Source organism: Panthera onca, chromosome B2 (genome assembly GCF_046562875.1).
Source record: "Panthera onca isolate mPanOnc1 chromosome B2, mPanOnc1 haplotype 2, whole genome shotgun sequence".
Lineage (NCBI taxonomy): Eukaryota > Metazoa > Chordata > Mammalia > Carnivora > Felidae > Panthera > Panthera onca.
This window is the reverse complement of record NC_138343.1, coordinates 116,406,578-116,424,623: the sequence shown is the minus strand read 5'-3', so window position 1 is coordinate 116,424,623 and position 18,046 is coordinate 116,406,578. Positions and strand designations below refer to the sequence as shown.

Here is an 18,046-nt window from a genome sequence, read left to right as displayed (position 1 = left end):
CAGCCACTGGAGTTGAAGGACTGGACTAGGTTTCCAGCTGTAGGAAAATGAGTGGTAAGGAAATATGGTATTATGATATTTCCTTCCCAACTAAAGAACCCTCCCTAAGGGAGTTAAGAGGAAATAAAAAGGGGAGGGGGAAAGAATGGGTTCTAAGCAAAATATATGTTCTGTGGGATTCCTGCCAGTCTCCAAGAGGATGTTGCTACTTGGTGCTGGAAGCAGCATTTTCCCAGCAAATTCCTGGTAATATCGAAGCCACATGGTTTGAGTCCATAGTAATTGGTGGGTTGTATCATCTGATGGCATCATTAAGAGAGAAATAGCACAAGTAAATTTAAATAATGTTAACTTGCTTACACGGCATGCCTTTAATTGGAACACTGCCACCCATTGGAAATATGTCCCCCCTTCCTCAAGGAAACATGGCCCCGCCATCTTCACTTGCAATTCTTCTGTTCTCCTAGAAGTACAAATTCAGCCCTTCCATTTTCAATGCTTCCTCATGAAGCCCTTGCTGACACTAGGAAATAGAATACCATCTGCACTGTTATCTTCACTTGCTAAGGAAAACAATTCTGACCACATGCTCCAAAATATGTGTTCATATGTAAGATTAGAATTATTCGCTGTGTTCATTGTGCTGTGGAGGGCCAACCTTCTGTAGGCTTGTCGGCGAAGAAAGGAGGAGGGTATTTGCTCTATCCTGAGGGGGATTGGAGTAGCGTCGTGACCCTTGTAGCCCTTGTGCGCTAGGCACTATACACTGTCCTGAGTGCCTCTGACCTCTAAGAGGTGCACCAGTGGCTGCTATGTATCTGCCCTAGTGCTTTTCTAGACTCTTCTTAGATAGCAGGTGAAGGGGAGAAGATCTTCGTGGCTATCAGCCTGGGGCGAAATGTGTTTGAGAGGACTACAAAGGCTACCTTATTTGAACAGAGATGCAAATCAACAGAATGGTTATTTTAAAAATGATTCGTTCAGATACACCTTTGTGTATGATTGATCTAGACTCCCCTCCTGATTCCTGAATTCCTTCTGAAGCTTTATTTTTCTTTTTTAATTTTTTTTTAACGTTTATTTATTTTTGAGACAGAGAGAGACAGAGCATGAACAGGGGAGGGTCAGAGAGAGGGAGACACAGAATCTGAAACAGGCTCCAGGCTCTGAGCTGTCAGCACAGAGCCCGACACGGGGCTCGAACTCACGGACCGTGAGATCATGACCTGAGCCGAGGTCGGCCACTTAACCGACTGAGCCACCCAGGCGCCCCCCTTCTGAAGCTTTAATTGGAAGGAAGAAGTAGTACTCCCTGCCCACACTTCCTGGTGAAGGGAGCCAACCATGTTCGACGGTGTCTATAAACCCTCGGAGGACTATAGCCTTCTGGCGTCACTGCCCTAATCCCTACGAAAAACCATTCCTTTGACTATCTGAGCTCGTATTATATTTAGTTTCGGTAATTTAGTTTTAATTTACCTCACATTTATTACTAGCTTTTTTTTTTTTTTAATTTGAAGAATTTCTATTGTTACCTACATGTCAACTTGTAATTTTGTTTTCTAACAGCGTTATCAGAATATAATTCATACACCATCTAATTCATCCTTTTAAAGTCTACAATTCAGTGATTTTTGGGATATTCACAGATTTACAACCATCACCGCAGTCATTTATAACACATTTTCATTATCCCCCAAAGAAAGCCCATTTAACAATCATTCCTATATTCCCCTCCTTACCCCTAAGCAACCACTAATCTACTTGTGTCTCTATGATTTGCCTTTTCTGGACATTTCTTAGGTAAGGAATCATAGCTTGTAACTGGTTCCTTTTACTTATTCAGGGTTCATTCACGTTGTAGCCTGTATCTGTACTCGAGTTCTTTTTTTTTTTTTTTTTTTTTTAATTTTTTTTTTTTTAACGTTTATTTATTTTTGAGACAGAGAGAGACAGAGCATGAACGGGGGAGGGTCAGAGAGAGAGGGAGACACAGAATCTGAAACAGGCTCCAGGCTCTGAGCCGTCAGCACAGAGCCCGACGCAGGGCTCGAACTCATGGACCGCGAGATCATGACCTGAGCCGAAGTCGGCCGCTTAACCGACTGAGCCACCCAGGCGCCCCTCAAGTTCTTTTTATTGCTGAATTATATTTCATTGTGTGGATGGATCACACATTGTTTATCTACTCCTCTGTCACTGGATATTATCAGCTTTTTTTTTTTTCGTTATGAGTTTGCCTTTTCCCTTCAACTAAGTAGTGGTGTGCTTGATGACAAGGACGCTCTTCGTGTTTTTCATATTCCCTATGGGGTTTAGTATTGTGTCTTACAAGTTGGTAAGTGGGTAATCAAATATTTGTCGGATGATTGCTTGTTGATTGTAACTGCAGTACTTTTTTTCTGTGGTGGTTGTAGTTCTGAATATGTTTCCTATACTCGAAAGGTTAGTGATGGAATTATTTACAATACCATTTCTCTGGTTGTGAGTTGGAGATGACTAAATGGCCCACTTTCTATCTTTAGGCTCCAGATGGCACTGAATCACAGTCAGTCAGAACAAATGAAAACAAATATCAAGGAAAAGATGGTATGTTGGACCTGTTCTCTTATATTTTCCTATTGATTAGCATAACAAACAGATATAACCTTTTAAAATACTCACCTTCAAATTCTAGTAAACAAATTTTATTAAAATGCTAATATATAAAGTGCCCAAGTACATAATTACATAAGGCTGAGAATATAGCGCCCGTTGATTTTTTTTTAAAAAAATTTTAGTGTATCTCTGTTCTACATCTCTGTGCATAATCCGTTTTCCTGAATGCTTACCATGTGCCAGATACCTTGTGAAGATGTTTACCTAATTTATTATTCTCAAGAGCTTTGTGTAGTGGGTACTGTTCTTGACCCATTTTACAGATGACAGAACTGATGTTTGCAAATGTGAAGTCACTTTCCCAAGGCCATACGCCTAGTCAGTGGAGCCAATGAACTTGGGGCCCCGTTCTGAAATCATAAATTCTTAATTCATAAATGAATTCCTTTTCAGAAAGTTTATAAAGACTTAAAAGTTAGAATTTTGGGGGGCAATTCATTATAATTCTCTCCTATTCCTACTTTTTCTCTTCTATACCTGTTATTTCAGAAATGGATTACAATTCCATGGCATGGATGAAAATAAATAGTAAGCTTCATTGGCGCTTAATCAGGGAAGAATTTATAGCTTTTTTCACTTATTTGCAAAAAGAAAAAAAATATTCTAAATTAAGCTTAAAAATTTAATCCTTACCGTGTTGTTTAAAAACTTTAACAGAGGTGGTCTGTGGCTGCCAGATTCCAGCCCAGGGACTTATCCTTTTGTCTTGTTTATGTTTTTAAGAGTGTTAATGCCACTAATAGTGTTGTATTTGGACTGGAAGCAGTAGGGGAGGAGTATCAGGTAGACTGTGGAGGACTGGGAAGTGTTCCCGACCTCATCACAATCAGGTCAGTTCCAGATTATAAGGGGTATTTTGGACTCTTGGAACAGCCAGTATCTCCATTTTTCTTTCCGTACTTTTCTCAGAACTTCTGTCCTGTGCCCCTGCCTTTCAAAATAAATGAATAGGTAAATAAGTGTGTGCATGTGAGTGTGGATGGACACATACATGTCTATATATTTGTATCTGTAAAAGCACTTGCTGTTATGTGGAAATTTCTTCGGTTCTATTTTTTTTTAAAAATCAGAATGATATTACTGAGTGTTTCCCCAAGTCTGTGTACCAGTAAACACTGAAAGGGCATGCAAGCTAGAAATAGCTGGTGCTGGCCTGTCAGGGCGCTAGGTCACTGAGAGAGACAAATGAACCTTTTAGGCCAGTGCTGAGGATGCTTTGGGGAAGGCAGACTGGCCGTTGCTCAATGAACACTGAGGAAAACATTGTCTTTTCTTGATGGGTTCCCCCCTCACCAGAGGTGGTGATGTAGGCTATATAAACAGAAGTTCTGGAGGGCAAGTTCATTATATGAGTACTTCCCACCTTGCTTGCAGCAGCTGAGTAAAATGTGACCGACTTGCCTGAATTACAACTACTTTCGCTGGAATAGAGCCTCTGATCAGAATAATAAGACTATATGTGTAATGTCATACGTGTAGCACCGTGTCACTGAGTATGTACCACTCCACCTGTTGTGAGCAATGCCACATTCTTTCGATAGACAGTAAATTAACCAGTTTTATGTAAACCTTGAAAGGTTCAGAATGAAATGCATGGAAAACATTGTCTGGAGTGTGAAAGTGGACCTCTTTCTGTTTGAAATCTGAAGGTGTGAGTGACATTTTCTATTTTAAATGTTTTCCCATACTTGGGCTTTTCTTGATGTTCAATGAAAGATATTTATCCGAAATGAAAAAGTCATAAAGTCTTAATGTTGCAAGAGTTGTCTCATTTCAAATTAATCTGCTAATTATTATTCTTTTCATCAAATTATACAAGGCCCGTTGTTTTTATACATACACTTAGAAATTTTAATAATATCCAAATAACTTTAAAACTTTCATGTTAATATGCATATTTACTTATTTTCTCTTGATGACCATGCAGGAAGGAAAAGTCTCTTTAAAAATAAAGGCACTTTGGGATAATTTGAACAATTGAAAAACTTGAAGGAGTTTTGTCAAATATTTATAAGCCAGTGCTATTGTTCACTTTAACAACCAAAGGAGAATAAGGAAATTATACTATTTACACTTTAGGACTTTAAGAGTCAAAGGTTTATCTCTGAATTCTCTGTTAACTTTTCTAAGAGTAAGTCATTGATTCATAGATGCTTTTAACTAGCTGGTTAACTATCCATTTCTTGTAGCGATGTCTCTCTGTCACCCCGAAACTGTTTCTCCTACTGTCTACCATAACTTGATCTACTGTTTGATCTCTTAGGCTTTTATATTCATTTCTTTTATTTTTGCCACATTTTGGAGCAAATTCATATATTTTAAATATATTGCAATTTAATTATAATTTCTCTCCTCAGTTTTGAAATCAGAGAACATTGTGTGTGTGTGTGTGTGTGTGTGTGTGTGTGTGTGTGTGTGTATGAGGCAGTGGTGTTCATTGTAACTCTTACGTGGGGGTGGTGAGGAGAAAAAAAAGGGGGGTAGCTTTAAAATTCTTGTCTGTACACACTCTGCTTCTGGAAAGGTAGCTTCTAATTTAAGAAAATGGCTAATCATTTTTTTTCCCCCCTCTCCGAATGGTTTCCTAGGAAACCAATATACATATTCACAGTAAAACATGTAACAGTGTAAACCAGCGGGAGAAGAAAACTAAAATTGTACTTTGGCCATTTCAGTTAATACTTTAAAAATTAATTGTAAAAAGGTCTAGTTATTCTAATTAAAAAATTGTCACAAGCTGTTGGAACGACAACACAAATAATACGTAAATGTGCCATAGGTAGCAGCAGATGATTACCATCGAAGAGCTTCAAATTTATTCTTAGTTTTGGAATTGGCCTAGGGCAGTGTTTACTGCCTTTTTTTAACTGGGAGATGCTACCACGTTCACCTCTGTAGTTTGCAAGGCCCAGTGCAAACTGAAGATTGACTTCTGGTTCAGATTCCAAGGCAGTAACAGTAGAGCATTAAACCCAGCAGGGGGCGCGTCTGAACACAGAGTCCTGTGACTGCGGATCACACTCCTAGAAGCCTCCCCTGCTTATCAAACAGAAGTAATGAGGCTAGATTCGTGTTTATTCCTAATTTTCCATTGGGTGAAGCAAACTTTTTTTTTAATTTAAATGACTACAAATAGAGTTTTCTGAAGGCAGTAGCTTTAATAACACGCATAATATGTAAGTGGCATGCCTTTGTTAAAATTTTAAATCAACTTTACCTTCTGTTGCCTTGTGGTGTTAATATATAAGCATGTAAATGCAGTGTGTAAGTTTATTTTGTAATTCAGAGCTATCTGCTATGAATTAAAAGTCTGCAATGAAAAAAAATAACAGTAATCCTGTCATTGGTTCCAAGGTTTTTATAATGTGAGTTGTGTTTAAACCAAAAACTTACCAAATAATCTAATTTAGAACTATCTTCCCCAAAGCTTTGAAGCTGGTGTTTTCAGCAAAGAGGTTTTCGAATGTAAATTCTTTCCTAGAGGATTAACAACAGATGAAAAAAATTGTTAAACTATTATACACCCTTGAAATGTTGATACAAATATCCAGAATTTTTTTTGACAGGGTTTATAGTTGTGAGAACCTTCCTAGTCTTTGATATAATTGGGTGCAAAATCTGTTAGTTCATGTACCAGGTACTTCTAGAGCTCACTCCCACTGTGGTAAGTTTTTGGTACCAACTCTCATTCTGGAATTCTTACTCTGATAGGTAGGTAACATTCCAGAAAGGAAAGGAGGGGTGTTGAAGAGATTTCTTCCAGGAATCTATTCCACTGTTAGAAAGTGAAATGGTGTGTCACTAGTTCTAAGAGGAGTAAAAGTAACCTCTTTCCATCCCCTCCCCGCTTTTTCTTTTTGCTTTTAATCTCCCAGTGTAAAAAACAACAACAACAACAAAAAACCATTCAAGTCTACTGAATTTTTGTGAGGCTTTTCATTCAGAGTTTGAGATCATCCATCAATTTTGGAATTTGACCTGGTCTAAGAATTGTGACCTCCAACAAAGATTCCACAATTGAACTATGGACTCTAGTCTTCACCTTCCCTATACCCTCCATGCACCATTGGTAGGATTCTTTGCATACACATTTTGCCTTTAAAATATCCATTAATTACTGACGATAGTAAATAGTACTTCCTCCAGAGGTTTGTATACAGTTGATATAAAGACGTAAAAAAAGAAATAAAGAAAATACATTAATTGAGTCATTCTTTTCCCAGACCAGGCGTCTAGTCTAGTTGTTGGTGAAAAAGAGCTGATCCCACTGGTCCCTGAGGAGGCACCTGCCTCTGAAACAGACATCAACCTGGAGGTATCGTTTGCAGAGCAAGCAGTCAATCAGAAGGAGAGTTCCAAGGAGAAGCCCCAGAAGAGCAGAGGCGATGACGCTCCATTACTTGTACGTAGTGCACTATTCAGATTTCACTAAATAGAAGAGTATATTTTTCATCAGCTTTTTATTTTGGAAATTTCAGACCCATAGAGAAGTTGGAAGAATAGTACAGCAAACAGCCCTACAGGATTCATGTAGATCCATTTGACAGTTAACATTTCACAAACTTTGCTTTTCCTCTTTCTACATTATCTATTTATATGTTGTGCTATTGGCTGTGCGCTTGCTTTTTTTTTTTTTTTTTTTTAAAGTAAGCTCTTTGCCCAACGTGGGGCTTGAACTCATGACCCCGAGATCAAGAGTTGCATGCTTGGTCCGCTGACCCAGCTAGGCACCACCCCCCCACTTTGTTTTAGCTTAACAAACACCTACAAAACAACACAGCTATAATACTTAAGTTGAACACTAAAGCAATAATTGTATTTCATAACAGTCATATTAAAATGTTCCCAGTTGCCATAATATTGTCCTTTATAGCTTCTTCCTTCCCTACCCCCATCTGGAATTTGAGTAGGAGTTGTACGTTACATTTGATATCATATCATTTTGTTTCCTTGAATGTAGATCACATCCCCTGCTTTTTCTTTAATATTTTTGAAGAGTCCAAATCAAATTTCTGACTTTGTTCCTCATGACTGGATTCAAGTTAAACATTTTTGGCCAAACTACTGCAAAGATGAGGTTTATGTCTCTGATTGCATCAGCAAAAGAGGGGCATGCTGTCACACAGCCCCTTTACTGGTGATGGAAGTTTGATCACCTAGTTAAGAAGATGTTCACCAGATCTCCGTATTAAGATACCTTTTCCTGTATGCAATTAGTACTAATTTGTTATGCTTGGGACTGGGTGAGTATCCCATTTGTCAGTAACAACCAATCGCCCACCAGTTTCCCCATGCATTTGTAATCCTTGCCTGAAACAATAATTAAACTAGCGTTTGAGAAATGGTGATTTTCTAATTTTTTAATTCCTTCCATATTGATTGGTTGGCAATCTTGTGTAACACTTTCTCTCCCTTTTCTCTGTTTTTGAATATCACTATGGACTGATGGCTTCCTTTTTTTTTTTTTTTAATTCATTGTTAAATAATCATTGTTGTTTTTTCCTTTAATGTTCAAATATACCTAAATTTGACCAGTGGGAGCCCTTCAGGCTGGTTCCTATGTCATTTTAACATGCCCTCATTTCGGGGCGCCTGGGTGGCGCAGTCGGTTAAGCGTCCGACTTCAGCTCAGGTCACGATCTCGCGGTCCGTGAGTTTGAGCCCCGCGTCGGGCTCTGGGCTGATGGCTCAGAGCCTGGAGCCTGCTTCCGATTCTGTGTCTCCCTCTCTCTCTGCCCCTCCCCCGTTCGTGCTCTGTCTCTCTCTGTCTCAAAAATAAAAAATAAAAAAACGTTAAAAAAAAAAAATAACATGCCCTCATTTCTTTTACTTCTTTGCTTTCTAGTATGAGATAGATGTTCCAGGCTTACTTTGTACTTTCCTTCCCTCGGACTTGAAAGACTCCGTTTCTTCAAGGAGCCCTGGTTTCTTTTAGTAGCAGATAGTATTTAGAAATTAAGCTTCATGTATTGAGTGTTCTTGTTGTTACTGAATGTCTTATATTTTTAAAAATAAATGTAGTTATTTATTTTGTAGAAATTCACACCTGCAAAAGTTAAAAAAAAATATGATGAACTTCCTATTACTTCCCTACTAGCCCCAACATTCATTAACCCATGGCTAATCCTGACCTATCCATACCCCCAACCAGTGCTCCATCTGTGTTATTTTGAAACACATCTCTTAATATTTTGTCATCAATAAATATTTCAATATGTAGTTCTAAAAAATCGTGGGGTTTTTATAAACATGTCCATATTACCATTACTGTACCTAAAAAAATGCTAACAATTCTTAATTTTAAATATCCAGTAAGTGTTCAAATTTCAAATTGTATCAGACATTTCATGATTGTTTTTTCAAATGTATTTGATTCCGGATCCAGTTAAGGTTTATGCATTGCAGTTGGTTGATATGTCTTTTAAGATTTTTAATCCCTCCCTCTCTCTCCATTCATTATTCTCCTTCTTTTTCACTATCCTTTCTTCCTTCCCTTTCTCCCTCAAAATTTATTTGTTGAAGAAACCTGGTTATTAAATTACAGAGAATTTTCCCCCTCCAATTTCTCATGTTCTTGTTCTTGTAAATTATTTGATGATAGATTTAACAGATTCAGGGTTTTTTTTTTTTTTTTTTTTTTTTGATCAAGATTACTTCATATGTGATCATATATCAAGAGACAAAATATCTAGTCTTTCTCTTTTTGTGAAATCAGCAGCTGCGGCTAACCAGTGCTTGGATCCATTAGTTTATTAATGGTTACGGGATGATGTTTTCATTTCTTCTTTTATTCACTTATTAACTTGAATACTTTTTTAAGAAAAACTTTCTAAAATGATTCCTTTTAATTGACCAGTTGTCATTTTTTTTGGTTCCTTAGCACCTTTCACTAGTGACCAATTAATGTGTTGTATTTTAATTTTCTTCTAAAAAATAGAATTTAACTCCTAGATGTATCCTATATGACATGACCCTGGACAAAATTTCCCCTGCGTATGTGATATATTTTCTGCTTTAGGCCTAGAATTTTCTGTTACCTGCAATAAACCCTGGGTCTGTTTAGTAGAAGGACACTTTTGTAACTATGATCGGGACACCAGGACCGGACCGTTCTTTCTGTGGGTTGGTCATTGCTTCAAGCCTGTTCAGAGGCCAGAAGTGCATGTGGATCTTCTTTCTTCCATGCCGAGAATAGTCGTTCTCAGGATACAGCAGGTGATATAATTAGAACACATATAATTACTTGTTTGTTTTATCCTCAGTTAATGCACAGCGTTCTCAGAATAACAATGGTAACGCTGCTATTAACAATATGATTACTAGGAAACAGTTTAAACTTGTTTTTCTTCAGTTGTTTGTATCCTTGAGGTATATCCCAAAAGGACTGTAATGATAAAATTACTGTGCTTTAGGTTACAAAGGATAGTTATTCTCCATATGGTTAAGCCACCAACTGCACACTTGGTTGAGTAAATGGTTTCATTTTATTTTCAATTTTTAGGGATTGCTTTTTTGAAATGTAATTTCGTTTTGTAAGCATGTAAAATATTTACATGGTCCAGAAGTCAAATTTAAAAACAAGTTGTATTAAAAGTCTGGCTTCTGTCTCTGAGCCATCATTCTATTCTCTCTGTCCCCTTACAGGTAAATTTACCTTCTAAGTAAATTCTTTTTTTATTTTAACTTTATGGTTTAACCTTCTATTCTCAGATAAATGGCAGCCCACTATACACACTTTTTTCAACCCTGAATTTTTGTTATTTTTGACTTAGCATTATATTCTGGAAATCACTCCATAGTAACATAGAGAAATGTTTCTCATTCTTTTTTTATAGCTATATCCTACTCCATTGTGAAGATGCATCAAAATTTATTCAACCTTTTCCCTAATGGTGGACATCTAAGTTGTTTCCAGGCTTTATCATATATTTGTAAGAATCTGTTTTTATACCTGATGGGAAAAGTAAAGGAGTACGTATCCTTTGGCTTAAAGAGATGACCTATACTCCCAGACTGTCAGTGTAGTGGGCAGTCCATATCTCAACAGATGGAAGGGGTTTTAAGTAAAACACCGTAGAGTCTAATTTAAAAAAAAAAATGAAGACACTGTTGACTTCTAAGCTGTTCATTCAGAAGTGGAATAGAATATAAATTAATAGCTACTTTAGAGACTTAAAAACAAAACTTCCTTTCTTGTTTCATTCTCTGCTTAACATTTCTGCTTACCTACCCTCTTGATTTTATTCATGTTGTGCCCCAAGCTTAAAATGACCTTCCTATTTGGACCTCCTTGTTGTTCCCCGTTTACCAAGAAAGTCTTAACTCATCCTTTGGGGTCTAGTTCGGTCTCTAACTTTATTATTAAGTCCTTCCTGGTTGTGAATTTACATTAGATACAATGTATAAAATAATCCTTTAAGCTGTTAAGATGCCATGCTTTTGATAATTATTGTCAATGTAATCTGGTATTTATCTATGCATATATGCATCTGTTCATCTCTATACCCATTTATCCATATGTCTCATAGAAGGCATGGGCATGTAAGCCTTTCACGAGTCCTCAGCATGGTTGATGGAATGAATATTTATATTCATCACTCTGAGGCAGGTGTCTAAGCAGATAAACCTTAAATACCATTTCTACTCCATGCTCCCCTGCTTCTGTAAATAAGCAGTAAGCTTTATGTAATACATTGTTCTGTGTTGACTTCCATTTTTTAATTCATTTCTTTTTTCTTACAACGTTGGGTAGTCTTTGTTAATTCTTTATGATCTCTCACAGCAGATTCAGATTTCTCCTCTTAAATTTGTAGATCAGGTTTTATAACCTCTCATGGGCTTCAGTTTGAAAATGTAGCTACTACTTTGTTTTGTGTACCCACTGTATCTCAGAAAATATGCTCTGTAATTTATCAAATGATCTCATGATGTAGATGTTACAATTCCTGTTTTTCATACAAGGAAACAGTAAATTATATATGGCATGCAAAGGCTTGGCTTCAGGGACTCAATTTTTGAAGCTCAAGTTTTTTCTGGAAGGACCATGTCGACTCCACTTTATGTGCCCTGAAGGTCTATGTGTATTTAATTCAGGTGTGAGTTTAAGTGGCTCTGTATTGGTGCTGTTGACAACTTGTTCAGGGTAGCTTGGGATATTTTATAAATAAGATTCTGGCTTGTGGGGTCCATCATGTACAATAGAAATTTAATAATACTCCTTCAGCGTACTGTGGAGACTAAACATTAAGGATTCTGAAATTTTGAAGATCCGTAGTTTTAAAAGTGTAACTATGGTAAAGCCTCTATTCTAAATGCATGTCTATATTTAGTTCTTAGGTCTTTATTCAGTGTCCTTTGGATTCTTACTGAATTATGACCTTGCTTGTCTGGTAACACAGCTCCGTGCATACTAAATACCAAAAACTAGGCATGGAGGCCCACCTTGGCAATTTGCTGGAGAATGGAACAACTCTGGAGGACATTGAAGAGGTGTTGTTTCAGGATTGAATGAGGACAGTGAAAGCCAAAGCAGACACACTTGTCCACAATGCAAAAATAGGTGTTTAGGGTTATAGTCCTGAATTGTCAAGAAAAGGTTAAATTACGGCTATTTGGTCTCCATTTAAAAAATTGAAGAAATATTGGAATGCCTGGGTGGCTCAATCTGATTTTGGCTTGGATCATGGTCTCACAGTTGGTGAGTTAAAACTCTGTGTTGGGCTCTGTGCTGACTGTGCAGAGCCTGGAGCCTGCTTTGAATTCTGTGTCCCCCTCTCTCTCTGCCCTTCCCCTGCTCACACTCTGCCCCCCCCCTCTTTTGCAAAAACAAATAAACATTAAAAAAAATTGAAAATTGAGGAAATATAAAAAAACTAAATTTGAAAGTTCATTTGTCTAGAAAAATATTCATCCTCTGAAAATGACAATGAAATGCTGTAATAAAATCACATTTTATACATGGAAAAATCTTAGTTAAGAAATGTATTTCCTAGCAGACCAGGAAAAAAAAAAAGTCATCTGTGGAAACTGACCAGGTAAGAATAGATTCTCTTGCTTTCCAAGTTGAAGGTAGAAGTGACTTGATGTATTAAAGTCAAGTCCATCAAAGTCCATCTTTACTGATGGAGTGCCTAAGGAGCCCTTTGTATTGTGAGGTCTGCAAAAGAGGGGTGCGGTCGGGGAGAGCTACCTGATTAATTTATAGTAACACATGAGAACCAGTGACCTTATAATTTTTGAGAAATTTTATTTCACTTCATTCTTGAAGCACATTTTTCAAAAGGCAAAGAGCTTTGCTTTTGCTGAAATTGCGTTGCCTGCTCTTAGCCAGTGAACTGAACCATCCAGTCTATTAACTAAACAAAAATGACAGGGGACTTCATAAATATTTAAAGCTGCTGCTATGAATTAAACATTGGGATGAAGAACTAACTCCTTTCATTAAAGCACAATGATAAATAAATAAATAAATACATAAATAAATAAATAAAAGCAAGTTCATGACATATATTGCTAGGTAAATCAAATGTTTGAACTAATCATATTTCAGGTTTCTCTAAACATTTACCTTGGCTAGTTCTTTAAATAATTAAATTACATGTGTTTGGCTTATTAGATCAATAGCTACTGATTTAAAGGAAACGTTTAGAACTGAATAAAAAGAATAAATGGTTGGTAGATCAGATTGTTTCAGCCCTTCAGAAAACAATGCAATTAGCAGAACTCTGGGGCCAGGCCTGAAGAAAATGTGACAAGTTTTGTGTGATTTTGTGAAGCTCAGTACAAATCACGGGACAGCGAGGGAGCATCCAGCCAGTGGCCCTATACCTCACTGACCTCGATTCTGTGCTTTTCTCCCTGTAGGGTGTGTGTCTTAATTCATTGAACAGACTGGGACAGGACCCCCGCAGTGTGCCAGGCCTATGGTAGAGTAGGGATACGGAAATGAGTCCATATGAGCCCTTGAGGGGCTCACAGTCCTATACCAGTACCGATCCACCTAGATTCCTCCCCACATGCTCTGGTGGACAGAGAAAATGGAGCAGAACAGAATGGTTATTACTGCATTTAGAATCTAGAAGATCTGAATTTGCATCCTTCTTTTGCACGGGCTTTGTGGCCATGTTTAGTCTCAAGTCCCCACCTAGAATATGCTGTAATAATTCCTACCTATTGTGACTTTTTGCAGAATAGGATCAAAAAACCATTTATCAAATAAGAGTATTAGCCTTATCATGTTTTCTCTTACCTTACAGTAATAGTTAGGCAAAAAGGAAAGGCACGAAATCTTGAATTTATTGAAAAAGCTGTAGGAAAGAAATGTAGTGATAATACAACACTTTTTGAGTCTTTACTTGGGCCATTTGATCCTCACCACAGCCTTGTAAGGTAGGTTCTGTTGTTCCCATCTTACAGATGAAGTGGCTGAGGTGACACAGAGGTGATGTAATTTGCCAGAGGTCACATAGCTAGTAAGTGATGGAGACAAGATTGTCCACCTGTGGTTTGGCCCCACGTTCTCAGCCCCCATGCACTGCACCGTTAACACTTATGCTGGAAATTCACTTAGACTATATATTTAATGATGTCTACTGCTGTTTTATTTCATATTCTCATAAAGAACTATACAAAGGTCTCTCTTGGAGTTGAGTTTGCTTGAAAGGAATTAGCTGCTCAATTCCAAAAGTTGTAGGTTTGAGGAAATGCTTTAAGACAGTGAAACTTCAACATTTTGGTCTTATAACCTTTTTAGGCTCTTAAAAAGTACTGAGGGACTTCAAAAAGCTTTTGTTTCACTAGTCAGGAAGGATGTTGGTATTGAGGACAATAACTACCATGGCTTCCAGCGCTTTGACAAAACCTCAGATACGTGGCCTTCTGGCTAAGAATCTGTGATTTCCTATTGTTGGAGCATTTGTTGGCTCCCTGAACTTTGCAGCTACTTAGAAGTATGCTGTGGCTGAACCAAGACAGAAGGCATACACATAGTTCTACAGAAATTATGGTTTCATGAAAGATTTTGAGGAGATGAGGATGGCTGTAAGTGATTTTGGAATGTGAAGAATTTCTTTGGATTGAGTTCCATGGAAGTTTGTCGCTAACCTCTGTTCTTGGTCTATGAAACATGAATACATAGACTAAGGAATCCTTTTTCTTGATAAGTAAACAACAAATACTATGAGAGTAGTGATTTTGTTTATATCAGTTATTATACCTATGGATATTTACCAAATTAGAAATTAAAATTGAGACATTTGGAAATTATTAATCCACTTTACAGCATTACAGTTACCATAAATAACATTTTTATGAAAAATCGTCATTTTCTAAAACAAATTATTTTTTAAAAGATTTTCTTTAAAGTTTATTTTGAGAGAGAGCACACGTGTGCAAGTGGGGGAGGGGCAGAGAGAGAGAGAATCCCAAGCAGGTTCTGCACTGTTAGTGCAGAGCTTGATGTGGGGCTCGAACTCACAAACCACAGGATCATGGCCTGAGCCGAAGTGGGACGCTTACTCTACTGAGCCACCCAGTCACCCCCTGAAACAAATTATTAAGAAGTGTGCCATGGTTTTACATTTTATCTACTCCAGTGTTTCACTGTAGTGGAAGTCAGTTGGGTCCTCACCTCTATATCTGTGTTCAGTCTGCTGCACCAACACCTGTCTTACACCTTTGGCAAACTCCACTGAATAATCATAAGGGAATGGGAATGAAAAAGGCAAGTAATGCCTTAGTATTACTCATTAAATAGTTTTGACCTCATAGGTGCCTTGAAAGAGTGTTCGGTAACTTCCTGGTTCCCTGGACCTTACTTTGAGAACTGCTGCTTTAAGACCTGTCTTTTGCACTAGTTTTTAGACCATGAAGTGTTAATAACATCGTACAAAAATGAGCAAAGTAAAGGGAATAAAAGGGAACAGTTGAACATCCTTGGCCGTTAACTGAGGAAGTGAAGAATAAACCCTAAAGATATACCCTTTATAACCTTTTTTAATCAAACCATCAAAGAATGATCATAGTTTTTAGTAATCCATAAATACAGTAGGAATAAAATTTGTCTTAAATATGTTAGAGAAATTCATGTTTTTACTTGTGCTTTCTTATATTTAATGCATTTAATATTAAAAGTGGCTGAATAGGCCGTAGATAATATTTGGGAAAGGCAGGAAACAACAAAACACCACTTACTTGCCTGTGATAGTAGTATCTCTAAGTCTCAGTTGATTTATTCAGTGGTGAAGGTAATAATGATAGGGACAATATAAAGGTGCTTGGGAAGTGCCAGGCATTTAAACGCCACCACAGCCCACTGAACTAGGTGGCCTTCTTCCCCTCCTTCTCTCCTTTTCCCCTCTACCTGTTCTCTTTTTCTTCCTCTCCCCTCTACCTATGTCCTCCTCCTTCGTCCTGCCTCCTCTCCCCTCCTCCTCCCCACTGTCTTCCCCTTCTGCCGTTTTCAGAAACCGTGGTTAAGCAGTTGCCAGATTGTTAGTGGCTAGTCAGTAGCTAGATGAGTGGTAGTCATTCTGGCTTTAACGTCCATTATGTTAGTATCCCTTCTGCTCTCCCTGTCACCCCAGTGCTCTACAGCCCTTCTGTACCTACCTTATCTGGGTTTTTATCACAATATTTTTATATGTATTATAAATATTATTTATTTCACATCATCATACCTATAATACACATGACAGAATGTAGGTAAAGGGTACCTCGTACATTGTAAGCACTCACTCATGGTTCTATTCCTATTTTTCTTCCTCCTCCTCCTCCTCCTACTCATGGTTGGTTTTCTAATCTTCCTTGGTTCTTGAAAGTCAATAACTAGAGTTCTTTTTCAGTTTTACCATCTCTTTTGTCCTCTTTGCCACGAGGATTAGTACTCCTAGTACATAGTCTGGTCGCATCGTCTGTCGTACCTCACATACTGACTCGCTATAGGTTTGAGGACCATCCTCATGACAAGATGGCTCTTCATCCTGACTATAGAAATTCTGCCATAGCTTTCATTGTCACTACTTTGAGTATAGCCTCTTTGTATAGTTACAGTTTAGTCGTCTTTGACTATAAGGGCTAGATATTATAAACCTTTATTAATGGTACTTATTTTAGAATTTCAGACTGCCAAAAGACAAAACGGGTACCACCAAGATTGGTGACCTGGCACCCCAGGACATGAAGAAGGTTTGCCATTTAGCCCTAATTGAGCTGACTGCCCTCTACGATGTATTGGGTGTTGAACTGAAGCAACAAAAAGCTGTGAAAATCAAAACAAAAGGTAATTTTGAAATAAAGAACAGTTAGATTTACTTTAGAAGTAGCAAAGATGAGCTTTTGAGTGGTATTCTTAGAGGGGGAAACATCTACAAAGTAAACTGACACTTGAATACATCTGAAGTTCAGATTCTAAAACTTTGTTTTCAAAAATCTTGAAACTTGATAAACATACACCGTTCTCCCGGCCTATAGAAAATAAAGAGGTAATAAAATACTTAATTACCTTTGAAGGAAATCCTAAGTTAAGGAATCTTTCCGCAAATGTTCTTTCCTTTGAAAATAGTATGTTTAAAAAGTACATTGGGTACATAAACTACTTTATTTCCAAAATCAGATCTTGAAAAATAACTTAAAGGTAGTTGATCGATTGCTTTTGCTTATTTATTTGATGGGAAATACATAGGGTGGTTAGTAGCCTGTCTCTTTGCTCATTTACATTCTACTTTTAACTATTTTGCAAAAAACATTCTTCGCTTAATATTAAGAAAATAATGCCATTGTGGCCATAACACCACCAAACTATACTCATCGTGGATATGTGTTTTTCTTTTGTAAGCAACTTGCTTTACCCATTATATAAACAGACTTTATTTTTTATGATATGATAGAGAACAGACATCTTCTCAATTCTTGGTCTGGAAATCCAGATAATTCTCTATTGCCAAAGTTTAACTGTTTAGGAATCTCTGACCTCTTCTTTAAGTGCTCCCTTAAAGAGATACCAAGAATTAGGATTATTGAGTTACTATGGTAACATTAATAAAGACACGTATTTCCCTGATTTAAGTTTTAGAGGCAGTTTCTCTGTAGGAATGAAGTATATCTACCCTCAAGGTCCTTTCTCCCATGCTGGGCCCCAGAAGACCTCATTCTGTGCTCAGTTCCTCTGAGTGTTTTAGCTTAAGGCTTGAGATGGTGAATTTCTGAGTTAAATGGTGCTTCTGATTTTCCACAAGTCCATTATAGATAATGAAAGACTTTAGTTGTTTTTTCAGAAACTTGTCACAAAGCCTTTTCCAACTATAAAATAGAAATATAATTTAAATAGCTGTGAGTCAGTACTCAGGACTTTTAAAATGGCTTAGAGAGGCTTTTTTATGTTTGAGAATTG

General features: G+C 37.4%; 1 protein-coding gene across 4 annotated transcripts in view; it reads left to right on the top strand.

The window, feature by feature from the left end:
• The window catches only part of ARHGAP18 (Rho GTPase activating protein 18), a 195,107-nt gene that overhangs the window by 140,481 nt on the left and 36,580 nt on the right, over positions 1 to 18,046 (top strand). For all 4 annotated transcript variants that reach the window (XM_078447304.2, XM_060616626.3, XM_060616627.3 and 1 more), the window contains 3 exons: positions 2,526 to 2,589; positions 6,882 to 7,060; positions 16,771 to 16,936. In XM_078447304.2, coding sequence (XP_078303430.1) covers positions 2,526 to 2,589; positions 6,882 to 7,060; positions 16,771 to 16,936 — 409 coding nt within the window. The remainder of the gene's footprint in view (positions 1 to 2,525; positions 2,590 to 6,881; positions 7,061 to 16,770; positions 16,937 to 18,046) is intronic.